Consider the following 16,081-nt stretch of genomic DNA (forward strand, 5'->3'; position numbering starts at 1 on the left):
TAAAATTTTATTAAAGAATTATAAAACAGACATCGCTATAAACAATTAAAAAAATCAATTTGCTAAGGGGTGAAAAATAAGTAATTTTTCAAGTGTTGTTTTTCCCCGCTTAGGTAGTAATATTGTCAAAATTCAACAGTATGAATGGATCACCAAACCCCTCTGTTTCTCCAGTAATTTTAGGTGCACTGGATACTATCCGAACTTAAATGTAATAATACAAAATAAATATTCATTAATTCATTCATTCATTTTCTGAACGCTCACTAAGGTCGCGGGGGACACTTCAGGCCAGGGATGGGAGACACCCTGAATCGGTGGTCAGCCGATCGCAGCGCACGGGGAGACGGACCACCATTCATGCTCACTCTCATACCTGGGGGAAATTTAGAGTGTCCAATGAGCCAAGCATGCATGTTTCTGGAATGTGGGAGAAAACGGGGTGTACCGGGAGAAAACCCACACAGGAACATGCAAACTCCACACAGGTGGACTAACCTGGATTTGAACCCAGGAGCCAAAAGCTGTGAGGCCGACGTGCTAACCACTCACTGCATTTGCCGCCATTGTTCATCATACAGCCAGTAAAAAAAAGCTAAATTCACCATCTTTTTATATTAAACGCATCTTTCTTTTTTTGACAGGAAACATTTTGAATTGCAGTGTTGCCTGGCGATGTATGGATACTTTTGGGGGATATTCAAATTGGTTTGCTTTTAAGAGGATTCCTCGTGTTACTGGGCTGTGGGTATTAGGCTTTACGAATTTTTCACATGTTAAACCTACAGGACGCTGGTTGTGGTTTAAGGAGCCTAGAGCTGTGACGCCGACGTGCTAAACAGTCAAGCCACCGGGACACCACAAAATAAATACAAGAACTAAATATGAAACTTCAGTATAGCCGACAAAGGAGAAACACAGTGTTTCTTTTCTTGCACGACAGGTACTAAATGCTAAAAAAAAAAAAAATCCACCTCAGTATAAATACATTCATTCATTTTCCATAATGCTTATCCTCACAAGGGTTGCGGGGTGTCCCAGCCAACTATGAGCATCAAGCAGAGGATACCCTAAATTAGTAGGTGGCCATTTGCAAGGCACAGGAAGACGGACAACCATTCACGGTCACACACATACCTAGTGCACCCAGCCTAGTGCCTGTTTTTTGGATGTGGGAGGAAACCTAGTACCCAGAGAAAACCAACACAAGCCTCTGGAAAACATGCAAATTCCACACAGGAAAGTTGGAATCCACCTGGGATTGAAACAATGTAACTGTGAGACCAATGTGTAAAAAACACTTGTAAACTGAGCTGCCCAAAATAAAAACATGGCAGATAATTAATGGTAATTGGAAGCAGTGATTTTTTAATACAAACTGGCAAATAAATGACAAATAAATATTTATAATAATATTGAATTCACATTTGTAGGACCTTTGATTGGAGGTACCTCTTTCAAAATAAGATCTTGTTTTTATTCAATTTGATTTTCTTTTTTTTTATCTTTAGCCTTTATTCTAAGCTCTAAGTAGAACAATGATGCCCAGATGCAAAAAGCATTTTAGTAAATGACACTGAGAATATTTCAAGAACACCACGTAGTTTAGAGCGTCTCTGACACACTTAATGTGTTTGGTACAGAGTTAATTATCTTGGAAAATATTTTCTAATCTTTTGTGTATTGTCTCCAAACTCCTTTTACAGATTCATCAAACAAAAATACACAATATTTTCAAATATGTGCATACAATTCGGGGACATCTGTTCAAATATGGTGTATACCCTGTATTCATTTAAAAAGTAGACCAATGATATAATTGTTTCCACCCATTTATGTAAACCCTTCCATTAAAGATAGCGACAGACTGTACATAAAAATAAATAAATAAATAAATAAAGATCATTTTTAACTCTACCCTGTATCAATTATGTGTGAAAATAAGGTTTTAACAAATGTTTTAATCATGTAAGCAGTTAGTGTTACCTAATGGCACATTTCTACTGTAGCTTAGCATTGCTGTGTGTGGAAAGGGTTACATGCTAAAGTACTTAGCAACATCAGAACTGTGTATGTCTGTGTGTATGGTGAGTATGTGGGTATGGGTTAATGGTAGTGGGCTTGTGGTGGTGAGTGTGCATGTTTTTGTCATTCTATGGTAACTATGTTAGCCTTGGAGCATTTCAACCTTTCGAGTGGAGTTTGTGTTCCAGAAAAGTAGGGTGAACCATACAAAAAGTGTTGTCCCCATTGAAAGGCATGCGCTCTTTTGAACTAAAGATGATAAATCAATCGACCTATACAAACATTCAAGGCAGAAGGTAAAAAGAGACAGAGGATCACAAATCAGTGTTTTTATGTACTTACTGAAAAGGCAAGTTCCAAGAGTGCCAATTCCTCCATCCTCCTAAAAAGCTTTACACCTCACCTCAAATGACATGTATTGCCTAAAGCAGTGGTTTTCAAACTTTTATGCTAAAAGATCTACTTTTCGTGTAGTCATCCTCCCACGATCTACTTTTTTTCCAGGCTCCTGACAAAGCTCAGCAGTTATGTTTGTTGATACAGCTCACAAGAAACTCTATTGCCAGGTTTATAAACATGTTTTGGATTCATTCACTAGCTTAATCCAGATATGTCAAATTTATATAACAGGATTGCTAAAGGAACGCACATCTGGATTAAATTTTAGTGTCGTGTGATCTACCAGTAGGACTATGGCGATCTACGTATTGAGCAGCCCTGGCCTAAGTTCCACTATTTCACATAGGCAAGCTGTTTGTATTCAAGTCTATGTGGGGTGTCCAATATTCAAAATTATTCCATTCACAGTTATTCAAAATGCTAACAATATATTGTATACCTTTAAATATTGTAGTACAGTAATACCTTGTAATACGGGTGTCCCAACATATGAGGAATTTGAGGTACGAGTAAAATTCCGAGCCAATTTGTAGAGATATGAGAAAATTTGAGATACGACCATAGGAGATGGTTCCCGATGCGGCCATCCAGGTGATCGAGTATGTGAGAGGCTGCTTATGATAACAGCATCACACTGTCTTTCTTCCCACATCACCCTTGATTAAACATACTTACGAGCAGTACAAGTTGCCTTTTTACTAGAGATAGCATATGTGAAAAAGGCAGCGGAATCTACATGGACTTGGAATTAAAGCAAGCATCTGAAAAAGACAACAGTAAAAACCTTCAAACGACTGATTCTATAATTTAAAAAGAAATGAACACTCTGTTTTGAAGCGGGGAAGTTCTGGCTGGAAAGGCAGTCGGTGGGGATAGATTTAGAGTATTTAGTTAATTTCTATTGATTTTCTATAGAACTCTAACAAAACCCAAACACATGAGGAGAACACAAACAAAGATGCAAAACTTGATTAACCCAGCTCTTCTAACTGTGAGGCAGAAAATGTTCTGCCAATGCCAAACGTAATTATTAAATTAAATAACTGTGAAGGTACTTTTTTTGTTTAAAATACTGCACATAAATAAATAAAAATTAACACTTTTGTTTGAGTAAAAATGTACATTTTCATTTTCCAGACAGCAATAGGTAATAGAGCTCAGACATTGATTCCTCATAAATTACTGGAAAACATAAATGACTGAACTGCTTCACTCTGTCTCTTTTCCACACCTAATGTCATCCTTTTTCTGTAGATTAATCCGTTAATATTAATTAGTCCATGAGTGACATTACTTTCTCTTTGTGGTCTTTCGTCTTTTTCCACAGTGCTACAAGTGAGTGAGCTTGGGTGCATTTTGGATTCTGCCCTGAGCCAAAATGTGGTGCACTGAGATCTCTGTATATGTTGCTTGAGTAGGTAGGCCACGGCTACCAAGAAGTACACCTCCACTCACATGATGCTGGTCAGTGGCTGATATTGGGCCTGCACCATTGTATTCCATGGTTTGTTGATGAGAATGTAAAGGGCCAAGGTGACTTAGACCATAAATGGAGGGCCCAGAACCAGCCAGGGTCTCATGGACGTAATTGTCACTCCCTACATAGATTGGACTGGCCTGCACGTTAGTGGGACTTCCAAAGCTGGTACTGTTGGCCAGTACGTCGCCGAGGTGAGGATGTGGTTCACTAAAGTCTTGCTCTGGGTGACTGTACTTCTGTTGTGGGGGACAATCCTTCGTGGAGAGATTAGAGTTGGCAGTGGACATGGAATAGGAAACTCCTTGGTGGGATTTCCCATATGATGGAGTAGAAGGGGCATCATAAGACGACAGTACTCCCCTACCTCCCACAACCATTGGCTGCATTGAGTTGTGATAGGAAGCGGAGGATTGCATGGGTAGAGGTGGTGAACTAGTTGGGGATGGCCCTCCTGAGCTGGAACTCAATCCCTTGAATTTCTGGTCTTTTTTGTACTTCATTCGTCGGTTCTGGAACCAGATCTTGATCTGGCGTTCAGATAGGTTGAGCAGATTGGCCATCTCTACACGTCGTGGACGGCACAGATATCGATTGAAGTGAAACTCCTTCTCCAGTTCAACAAGTTGGCCGCTGGTATATGCTGTACGTGCTCGCTTAGAGGATGCTGATAACCCTCCAGTGGGACTCTTCTCCCCACCGCTACCACTGTCACCTCCACCTGATGCTGCTGAAAGAAAAAGTCTTTAGAGGAAGTTTAACAGAATAACAACAGTGGTACTGGGAATAGGACCATAATAATGAATTATAAAAAGAACAGCAGACTAGCATATTAATGATGACATGAGTTTTGACCTGAGTTTGATTTTAAAGTTAAACTATCACAGGTTTTTACACACAAATTAATTGATGAAATCTTCAAACAGCATCCAAAAATATATGATTAAGATTCATAGTTTTGGGGTAGAGGGTTCGATACCAGTTGGGTACTCACTGTCTGGAGTTTGCATGTTCTCCCCTAGCTTGTGTGGGTTTTCTCCATGTACTCTGGTGCTCCCACAGCCCAAAAACCTGCAAGGCAGGCTGGTTGAACAATCTAAATTACCCCTAGGAATGAATACTTTTCCGTCCCTTAGAACATGTTACAGGGGATTAATATTAAGTTCATTTTGTGTTGTGTTTTGACTAGTTCATTTTTAAGAGACAATGTCAAAACATTGATTTTTATGGGGAAGATTGTACATTATAAGTTGAAACTGGAGAAAGAATCACCATAAAACAGAGTAGTAGCATCTACTCAAGGATAAATATTTAACATTTACCCATCTCGACTCTGCAAGCATAGAGTTTGAAAAACAAATAATGTACCATCTGAAAATAGAAAACATCCGAGGCTTGTTTAAAAACACAAAGTTGTCAACATAGAACACCACTGTCAGGCCTCTCACCAGACTGGTGGCTGGGTGTGCCTGACACCTAATCACAGGCCCAGCCCCTAACGAGTGGAGTAATGCCAGGTGCAAGCCATCAGCCATTAAGCAGTATATAAGGCGACTAGGAATCTGACCATGCTGCTGGATCGTCTTATCAGTTTACTGTAAAGTACCCTCTCGCATTTCCTATTGTTTAATTGTAGATCAACGACCTCTGTTTGTACTCAGGATTTCGACCACGCCAAGCCCCACAGACCAAGGAACGGAACAAGGATCAACGAGACCAAGATTACGGAGCAAGGACAATGGACCAAGGACAACGGACCAAGATTACAGAACAAAGACAACGGACCACAGATCGACAGAGTACGACCACGCAACCTACCCGTAACCTGCCAGTGCTTGCCTGCCACATGACTAGCCAAATAAAGATTTTGGAAAAGAACTAAGCTCAACCCTCGCCTGCATTGGGGTCTGCACCCACGATTATAACAACCACAGAAACAGAGGGTAGAAGAGATGACTGTAAAATGATAAAGACTCCAATCCCAGCACTTTGATCTTGAAGATTACATGTAAGATAAGTGATTGGGAGCATTATGGTTTGGGATGTTGTGCATAGTGGTGAGAGAGTGCTGCCGAGGTTCAGATGAATAAAAGTCAATCATATTCACATATTTCATAATTACCGATAAAACATGTTTGGGAGACAGAAACGGAAGCAATGCCGGTATTGCTCATAGAATAACAACTGTATTTTCTCCCAGTTTGACCACCTCCGCGTACAACCCACACCCTTAAAATTGCCCTAAAAATAATGTAATTTTACGATTTCTTTCGTATACGACGCACTGTGATTCACATATTTCGCCTCGATATTCATGGTTTTAATAGGGAGTGCAAATGTGTTACTTTGAAGGGAAAACCTTAAGAAAAATCAGCGCACATGGTATTTATAAGACACTGTATGAATCGAAAGGATCGTCTGCTGGATTGCACATTCCGATGTGTTGCCATCGCATAGGTGAATTTAAAAAAGAAGTCATGAAAGCAGTACAACCAGAAAGTTCGTGCGTACCAGTATAGTTTTCACCAAGTCTCTGGATCCAATATTAGAATGAAATACAGTACAGAGGTATAAAGGCTGGTATTTTAATGATCAACCTCAAGATTATCGATCAGCTTTAGCAACTATTTGGATTTGTGATATATGAAGGCCCTGAGCAAGCAATGTCTGGCAGAAGTGAGTTTTTTCACGTTTTATGGAAGGTACGGGGAAAAATGTATTTGTGCTACATAACGTAACGAAAGTAATGGAATTTAATCCAACATTGGCAGTCAACCTCTATAATCCTAGCATTATTTCTAGAGGTGGTTGTTGGGTTTATTCTGTATTACTATTATACATATATGTTTAGTAATTCATTTCTTTGTTAAATCATTAAATCATTCTTTTTATTGTTCGGCTCGAGGTCATAAACAGCCACCTGGTCCACTCTCATGTGGACTTCTTATTCAAGGATTGTTTATGCATATTACATCTCACCCAGTATCGGGCTCTGAGGGCTGTTGCAAGGACTTGAGATATCTGCCACTTCCATAACACTCGTGACACACTTCGGGCTTCTTTATGTAAATGTTATATGATTGTTAGGTCAAATGAAGGCGTGATTGTTTTATCCAAATGCCTTAAAGTCGTATGCGAAATACTGTTCGAGAGGATACCTTTGAAGATCTCCTCCCTTAAGGTTCTTATCTGTGATCCAATCTATTTAATTAAATGTCAATAATTGAATAAGATGTCTGCCTGCAGTTATTGATAATTACAGTTGAAGGGTAATTATTAATGAACCTATCAGTGGTAGAAGCGACACATGCTGAAAATGTGGCTGAAAGAGATGCTTTAACCTAGCCACTCGCTCACAAAGTCTCACTCATGTGCAGCTGTGAGACTGAAGTCGCACAAAACATAATTGAACCATTCGTCAGAACTTGTAACTCGGATGATTCAAAATGCTCTCATGTTACCGAATTCTTCCAGTTCACATTGCAGTTATTTCAAGATGGCGGAGGCCGTAGTGGTGATGTGAATTTTGAGGGATTTAAATTGGAAATTTAGTACTTTTACGAAATAGTTGTTTAAAAAAAAATTATATTCATTTTTGTGGATTTCAGGAGTTTGTGGAGGTTGTCCGGAGTTTTCCTTGCATTTCCAGATGAACTTCTGAAATTCCGGAGTAGATGGCAGCTCTGAAAATTGTACAATTTATTGTTTGGGGCCCGGCCGATGAGTGTCAGTCTTATAGCTCTAGGTTCCCGGGTTCAAATCCAGGTTGGTCCACCTGTGTGGAGTTTGCATGTTTTCCCCAGGCCTGCCTGGGTTTCCTTGGGCTACTCCGGTTTCCTCCCACATTCCAAAACATGCATGGTAGGCTGATTGGACACATTAAATTCCCCCAAGGTATGGGTGTGAGTGTGCATGGTTGTCCGTCCCTTGTGTCTTGCGATCATCTGGCCACTGATCCAGGCTGTCTCCCAGCTCTGGCCCGGAGTCAGCTGGGGTAGGCTCCAGCTTCCCCTGTGACCCTAAAAGGATAAGGCGGTCCAGAAAATGAGATGAGATATTTTGTTTTTAAAAATGGTCAATGTCCATAAGTCTCTGTCTGCATATCCTGTGTCACCCCTCATAAAGTGTGAATTTCCAATTGTAGTGTAATAGAGTAATATCTTGACATACGAGTGCCCTGGCATAAGAGGAATTTGAGATACGAGTAAAATTTAGAGCAAACATTTATCTTGAGATACGTGACAAATCTGAATATACGTCATACAGCAAACCCCGAAAGGCCGCTCATAAGAACATCATGGCCACTGTTTTTCTCCTCAGAACTCGTGTAAATGTATCTACGAACACAGAGCGGAGCGTTACATTTTGTTAGGGGTATTAGTCTTACATTATTATATCTTTGCTCGCAATGAAGAACGCTTTGCCTTACTTAGCTTATTAACATTCGAAAAGTCATTTTAGTACATCTGCTTTCAACCGTGTAAATGCTCGCCCCTGAGTTAGCCTAAACAACGTGAAAGTCACTCCTCTTGGACAGCTGGAATATGTAGACTGTTGACTTCCCACACTGTTCTTCACATCGCTCCCTTGGGAAGACCCGGTGGACCTTCATTTTGTTTTGAGAACTGAGATGCCTGTTGTAAATCTGATGTAATAACCAGCAAGAGAGGTACGTCGAATGGCAGAATGAACTTTGGACGCGTCAGGTTCGGATTCTCCCTTGCAAGAACACCTCCGATGGGTCTGATGTCTCTTTTATGTGTGTGCATTTGGGAATGCCTATTGATGAACCTATCACATTTTTTGAGTGTTTTTTTTCCCCGTGATTCAGTGCAGATTGGAAGAGCTTGCTCGCCAATATGAGAGGAATACTCCTTCCTGGGTAAGTTGGCAAGTGGTTGTGCATTATTCTATAGTGAGGACATTTGTGTGCATCATTTTCAGAAGATTTTGAACAACACTTGATAGGTTCCTTTTAAAAACCAGCTGAAAGTCAGGGTAGAGGTGGGGCGAATAGAAAGGTTGTTGTTTTTTTCCCTTCTTTAAAACAAAATTAGAATTGAGTTTTGTGTAAAGTTAGATTAATTTTGTGTGTGTCTGTATCGTAATTCAAGTTAATTCAATTTTTTTTACGTTGTTACGAGCGCGTTCCCGTGCAAAAGCTCTCTCTCTCTTTCCCCTCCATGAAATCTGTCTAATTTTAGTACTATTAAACATCATAACCTCTAGTTATTTGTTACTCTGTAAATAGATGGCGAATTAGAACGAATAAACTGTTTTTCCATTCCGATATGCTGTTTTTTTTTCAGTGTTAGAAAAAAATTAATTTGTATTTAGAGTTAATTTCTACAGGAAACGTTGATTTGACATACAAGTAAATCGACATATGAGCTCAGGCCCGTGATGTATTGAGGTCGTATCTCTAGGTACTAATGTATGTCAAATTGTGAATAAAACCAACACTTAAATTAACAACAAAATCAGGGGAGTGAACCTCTACACTATCAAGTGGCCCAAGCAAAACTAAAACTTCCAAAATCAGACCAAAACATAACTTATTTTCAAAGAGATTCATGTATTTAGAAGGGAATTGTCAAAATGACCTTACAGAATCTATAATGTAGTGTGTACCGTATTTTTTCGCATATTGCCTCGCTCGTGTGTATAAGCCCCACCCTTAAAAATGCCCTAAAATGGTTGAAATTTACAATTTCTCGCGTATAAGCCGTGATTCCCAATTTTCACCTTCATATTCATGGTTTTAATAGGGCGTACCAATGTGTTATTTTGAAGGGAAAATCTCAAGAAAAATCGCAAATGGTATTTCTGAGATACTAAATGAATCAGAAGCACATTATTAGGGTCAATACTATAAGGAAGTTAATATGATTGTCTTTGTAAATGCAAAATATCAAATTATTCAACCATAAATTACAATTTTCTTACCAGAAGTTTAAGATGTCGTGGCAGCCATATTATTTCTAATGTCAAAATATCTCAAAACTTTCGATGGTAGATACCATCCCAATAGTGGTCACTTTCGAAAAAAAAGAAACTAAAAAAAATCAAAGTGGAATTTTGTTTTATTTCAAAATGAAGCCTACTCGCGTCTAGCCAGTCAGAGCACGTTTATCTAGGTTTAGACGGCAATGCCCTAGGTGTGAGCAATCTTCATGTTCCATGCAAGATACGTTTTTTTTTCTTGAATTTACTTCATAGACGTCAAAATACATTTTATTTAGCATTTGATCTGTTTATCTGTATTGGCTGCACTCGCGAGTGTCATGATGTCACAACGCCATCGCGTCATGACCTCATGCCGCCATTTTGTCGTGACGTCATTGTGCCATGGGGCGTCAACTTGCAGTTTGGTGCATGTCGTCTTTTTATGCGCGTATAAGCGGTACCCTCGATTCAGTAATCTTTATTTTTGTCCGACAAAAGCAGCCTATCTGCGAGAAAATACGGTAATTTTATTGCCAACAATTGTTTAAAAAATAAGTTAGTTTTGATATCAAAATTATCAATCAAAACTGAATGTAGAGATGTTGCAAATAGTAGTGATCAGTGGGCAAAATAAGATGCTTGCACCTCAAAACTTTTTATTGTAATGTTTCATGCGAATTGATCAAGATGATTTTTAATTATTTAGTTGCTGATGTGATGGGGAGCGAACAATTGAAAAGATGGGTAAAACACACCATTTTCCAAGTTGAGGCCGAATGAAGAGTTTTTCTGCTTGGTTGCCTGGCGGGACTCTTTCATCCAGGGAAATATCTGCTTAGCCAAAGTTGGATTGGATGGCAGTGAAGAGGAGGTAAAGGAAGTGGAGGATGATGTGGAGGAGAAAGAATTTGATGACCTTATGTGCCTTAATTTGGGGGTTGACAAGGCACCAACATTGCACCTTGGCTGAAAAACTACAGTATTACCATTGCTTGAATTGGGAGACAATGGTGGGGAGACGTGAGAGCCAGTGCAGTGATCAGGAGGCAGGGTGGGCCTCATGCAAATGCTGTTTGACTCCTTGATTTTGGATGGCTGTTGCCGCTGCTGGTGCGTACTGCTACCACCCAATGACTGCAAAGAGCAGGCAGACTCGTGGTAAGAGTCAACATCCAGTTGGGTTTCTACCTGGAAAGTTTGCTGATGAGATTCTGGGACTTCATAGGTCCCAAAGCCATTGAGAGGGGCAGTGGCTGCCCCCTGCATCTGATAGGATGCATATCCGCCAAAAAGATTTGAATTGTCGTAGTATGTTGTCTTCTGCATATCTGCGGAATGTGGCAAAGTCTTCTTTAGCTCTAGCCCTTGTTTAGAAACACTGCTAGAAGACCATTGGGCACCCGGGGTCACATGACAGTGTCTTTCCAACGGCCCCTTGCAATTTGACCTAAAAGGTTAGGAAAAGCAGAAATAAGAAATGAGATAGATAAATCCATCTTCTGCCACTGAAAGGCGCCATGACATGAATAGAAACCAGCGCTTTTCTTCTTTCATACCCCCACCCTCCTTTTGAGCCAGGCACAGGCTGCAGATGCTGCAGTGGTGGGGGCACGAGGAGGGCAGACCTCTTTCTTTAAACACATACGCGAGGGCAAACACACACATATATCAAAGAAAGTCACACAAATAAACATCTCCACACATTCTAGATATACTAGTGATGTTTGGCTTAATTCACTAACATGCATTAGGTATTATTTTGAAATAACTTAATAATAAAAACATTTGCATGAACATGAAAACCGAAATTTCTACAATACTTGGTGGCCCAATAGCCGAGCGATTAGTGCGTTTGCCTAAGAGTTCTGGGTTTAAGGGTTACAATTCTGACTTTATTGTGTGGAATTTGCATTTTCTACCCAGGTTCTAAATTGCTTCTTGATATGAATGTGAGTGTGAATGGTTTTCGGTCTCCAGGTGCCCTGCAATTGGCTGGCCATCAATTCAAGGTGAAGGTGTCCCTGCCTGCTGCCCATAGTTGGCTGGAATTTGCCCCAGAACTCCCTACAACTCTTGTGAGGATAGTAGTTGAATTACATCAGGCGTCACAACACAGAAAACTATTTGCTAAAAAGAACACATTTCCTTGCATTTATTCAACTGCACCTCGCGCTGTGTTGTTGTTTCATTAGAAAATGTAGCTGCTTTGGTGTTAATCATAATGACTGTAAAATTAGTTTTATAATTTCAGCGCCAAATTGGTCAATGGTCATACCTTGAGATATGAGCTGAATGCGTTCCGGGACTGAGCTCGTATGTCAATTTACTCATATCGGAAATCAACATTTCCCATAAAAATGAACTAAATACAAGTTAATTTGTTCCCACCCTATGATAAATAGACCAAAAATTGTGAATTACAACCAATGAAAATGTGTTTCCATTGGTTGTAATTCACCATTGACTGACAGACTATATAATAACTAATGGTTATGATGTTTAATAATAAAAAGAGACACTTAATACAACGCAGAGTTCGCAGATGGGAGACAAAGAGAAAGAAGAGAGAGAGACAAAGAGAGAGAGAGAGGGGCCGATAGAGAGAGAGAGAGAGAGAGAGAGAGAGAGAGAGGAGAGAGAGAGAGAGAGAGAGAGAGAGAGAGAGAGAGAGAGAGAGAGAGAGAGAGAGAGAGAGAGAGAGACTTTGTTGGATGTGCTCGTAAACATAACATAAACTTTAAATCTCAAAATGTGTCTTAAATCTCAAGTTGCAACTTGCATCTCAAATTCTTCTTGTGTCAAGGAACTCGTATTCCAAGGTTGCTGTATACTAAATTGATTAACCCAGATAGCCCCTCAATGCTGCTAATTAAAATGTTTTCGTTGTCATACATTATGTAAATTTGTTCACAAAACATTCTCCATAACCCCCCATCCCCATGCGAGTGAGGATAAATTAGTTCAGAAAATGAATGAATAATTGTTTATCAAATAAACAAATAGTACATTTTTTATGGACACATTTCTGAGGTCGAAGGTTCAATCCCCAGTCCAGACCTTCCTGTGTGGAGTTTGAATATTCCCCCAAGATTTCCTCCCACATCCTCAAAACCATTCAGGTTTTAGCATGTTTAACACGATACATATGTATCGTACCCCTATGTATAAGTTTGAGCACGATTGCTTCTCTATCTACTCGTACACTGCGGTTTGTTTTGCCACCGATTAAGGGTCTGTTTCATGTGGTGCCCATAATTGGCTGGGATACAGCCCACGATACTAGTGAGGGAAATGACTGAATTAATTCATATTAAAGAAATGAAAAATAGATGAGATGAGAAATGAAAAATATTTAAGTAGTATGGAAACAATTATCCTACAATTTACATTGTTTTTGTTAACAAAGATTTTTTTTTATCATCCGAAGATGACACAGAGCAGTTTCTGTCGGTTGTCTGCATGTCAGCCATTTATCTTCCGCTAGACAAGCTGGAATCCTAATTATTTACTCTGAGGAATAGTCGGAAGCAGAGAGAGAGAGAAAGAGAGAGAGAGAAAGGAAAAAGAGCGACATCAGTTAGGGTAAAAGGACTTTCATAGCAATTTCACAATTTAAAAGGCCCACATATTGTTTCCGCCTTTGACTTGTACTGGCTTCATCTTATTTAATACACACACTTTCTTAGACAACACCCCCAAATATATGCTAGTTATAACAAATGCATGCACAGAAACAAAAACAAAGGAAAGAGCAATGGTGGGTAGACGGCCTTGGTGCCCTATTACTGCTTCATCCTGTGATATAAAATTACAAATGGTGCCTGAAATAACACACCATTAAAACCAGGAGAAGGAAAACCAGTATATAATAGTTACTGGAAATACTATGAAAATTTACTACCTTTAATTGTTAAATGCTAAGGTATTACAGAGATCAATTGGGTGATCTGGTCTATGTCATTGTTTTTTAATGGCCGGGCCGAAACCAGTCCGTAAGCCAATTGGTGCTGGTTGTCAGATAAATAAATAATAATGTTTTAAACTACACGCATACGAGGCATCGTCAACACTCAGCTATAGAGATAAAAAAAACAACCGCCAATTGTTGCCAGATCTCAAAGTCTCCAAACCAATCACACCGTAAAAATCTAACTCACCCAGTTCAGCGGGAAGTTCGCCCAATAATGCTTCAACACTATTACACCTTCGCATGCACACAGAAGCAATCAGGGAAAGGACTGCACAGTTGCTTAAATATTTAATATTGCACCCTTTATTTTCTTTTGAGATGAGGCTTGAACAAACTCCTCTTTCCTCTGAGACTGCTCTTTTCTCTCTTATTTTATTTTAACAAGAGGTGCGTTTTGTAGTAAAGAAACCTATTCAGTGCCTATGTCGGTCGGACTGTCACATAGTGCGTTTTTAATCTTTTCCAGATTTAGGAAGCTTGAAAAGTGAATCTAATGAAAGGTCGTCGTCGTAGATAAAAATCCCCCCCCCCCCCCCCCCCCCCCCACACACACACACACACACACACACACCCGCCACCCCGAGAGACCGCAAGAAAATAGGAAGAGCTTTACCGGTCCGCGGTGAGAAGAGGGTTGGGGACCGATGGTCTGTGTAATTGACATGTCATTAAATAATTAATAATACAAAATTTTGAGGGTAACAATAAACAGATTAATTGAGCTAATTTAGGAAGCATGAAAAATAGAGTCTCGTAAAATTAGCTACAAAACGGCCAGGCATATTTTTTCTTAAAAAGGGGAGGGGGCGTGAACGACTGAGTAATGGAAGATAAATGCCCCCAAAAAGAATTTAGATATGCAAATAAGGTTGGGGGGGGGGGGGGGGGGGGGTTTGGGCCGCATAGCCTTTAGACAGTATACAGTGAACTCTCGGTGAACCGACATCACACAGGGCATACACAACCGAGACAGCTTAAAACTGGACTATGCGCAAATCACATGACATTTCTGCTTTGTTGTCAGAGTTTGTGCTTTGCCGTCTGGCCTTCCCGCTGGCTTACCTTTATTAGCACCGGCGGTCCCGGTAAAACGTGCCGAAAGTGCCCAGAAAGATCGCATCATAGATTAGTCTTCAGTAAGACATTTCTTCATCGTGTGAAAAAAAAATTAATTATTAATCCTTTCGCTTCCCGGTTATCGTTTTTTTCTGCCAAATCCTCTCCTACGTTTTCTAGGAGGCGACGACCGCTTGCAGCCGCTGAAACCGCCACCACAACACCAAAGACTGGCGCCAGCGGCTGCGGAGTGCAGAAATCCGGACGCCGTGGGACATGAACGGTCAGCGGATGATAGATTTGGGAAAAAGGTTGGGCTTTGGATCCAGGTTTTAAGGACAGGGGCTTATATGGCCAATGCCGATAGGCGATAGCTCGCATATACACTGAACAAGCTTTACCGGGAGACCGTCTGTGTCCGGTTCAAGACCCCCCGCCCCCATCTACATTACATCCCACAACCAGCTCTGCCTGCTCCCACCACTGCTGTTTGGTAACGATAGCCTCAAAAATGTTTCTTTTTCAGTATGTATCGCTCCGACTACCCAACACACCCAGAGAGCCATAAGGCACACGCCCGCAACAAAATATGATAGCCTTTATGATTGCACTGTCATATTTTTTAATTTGATTTTTGTTACTCCGTTCTCTCCCTGGCATCCTGAACGTCTCACTCCATCCGTCGAACCTGTTTTACCTTCACGGACACTTCCAAGAAAATGCTGGTGAAATCTGACTAAAATTTAGGGTGCCGTACATTTTACACTTATTGTTTTGGGTCTGCCATGGCTATTGGCGTTTTTCGTCAATAGACACCTCTTCAACATAAAACTTATAGGATCGAACGCAAATAAAGCTAATGATTATTGATGTCTACGTAATCAAATCAATTAAAACGAATGCTTAATGGTAGAATGCTTTGCGCTGAAACAGACGAGGGACTTTCATCGGGATGTTTTCTTTGAAATTTCAAATTCTTGGCCTATAGAGAATACACTGAAGTACAACGAGAATACACGGAAGTAAAACTATTAGTTTTATAGTCCCACTTCCAAGCTGCAGCTGTTATTTGGACTATTACATTATTTAGATTGCATCGTTTTGATAAAAACAAGCATGGAAATAATGAATTAATGCTGTAATCCTGCAATTTGTATTAGACATATGGATAACATTTGAAAATAATAGGCCTTGCTGGGTGTATTTCC

The 16,081-nt window shown here is 40.1% G+C and overlaps 1 protein-coding gene across 1 annotated transcript; it reads right to left on the minus strand.

Annotated features, from left to right (window-relative positions):
* Positions 1 to 1,550: 1,550 nt before the first annotated feature.
* Positions 1,551 to 15,359, minus strand: LOC144208351 (homeobox protein Hox-B3a-like). The gene is made up of 3 exons (XM_077734143.1): positions 14,880 to 15,359; positions 10,603 to 11,294; positions 1,551 to 4,628 (listed from the first exon to the last, which is right to left on the minus strand). The coding sequence occupies exons 2-3, from the start codon at positions 11,171 to 11,173 to the stop codon at positions 3,754 to 3,756; spliced, it is 1,446 nt and encodes a 481-aa protein (XP_077590269.1). The 5' UTR covers positions 11,174 to 11,294; positions 14,880 to 15,359; the 3' UTR covers positions 1,551 to 3,753.
* Between the last annotated feature and the right edge of the window lie 722 nt (positions 15,360 to 16,081).

The sequence above is a fragment of the Stigmatopora nigra genome, chromosome 15 (genome assembly GCF_051989575.1).
Source record: "Stigmatopora nigra isolate UIUO_SnigA chromosome 15, RoL_Snig_1.1, whole genome shotgun sequence".
NCBI lineage: Eukaryota > Metazoa > Chordata > Actinopteri > Syngnathiformes > Syngnathidae > Stigmatopora > Stigmatopora nigra.

Coding starts and splice junctions, on each gene's coding strand:
- LOC144208351 (XM_077734143.1), bottom strand. CDS start 11,173: ATGCAGAAGACAACATACTACGACAATTCAAATCTTTTTGGCGGATAT. Junction 4,629..10,602: donor CGGCCTCAACTTGGAAAATG/GTGTGTTTTACC, acceptor TTCTTTCAGCAG/CATCAGGTGGAGGTGACAGT.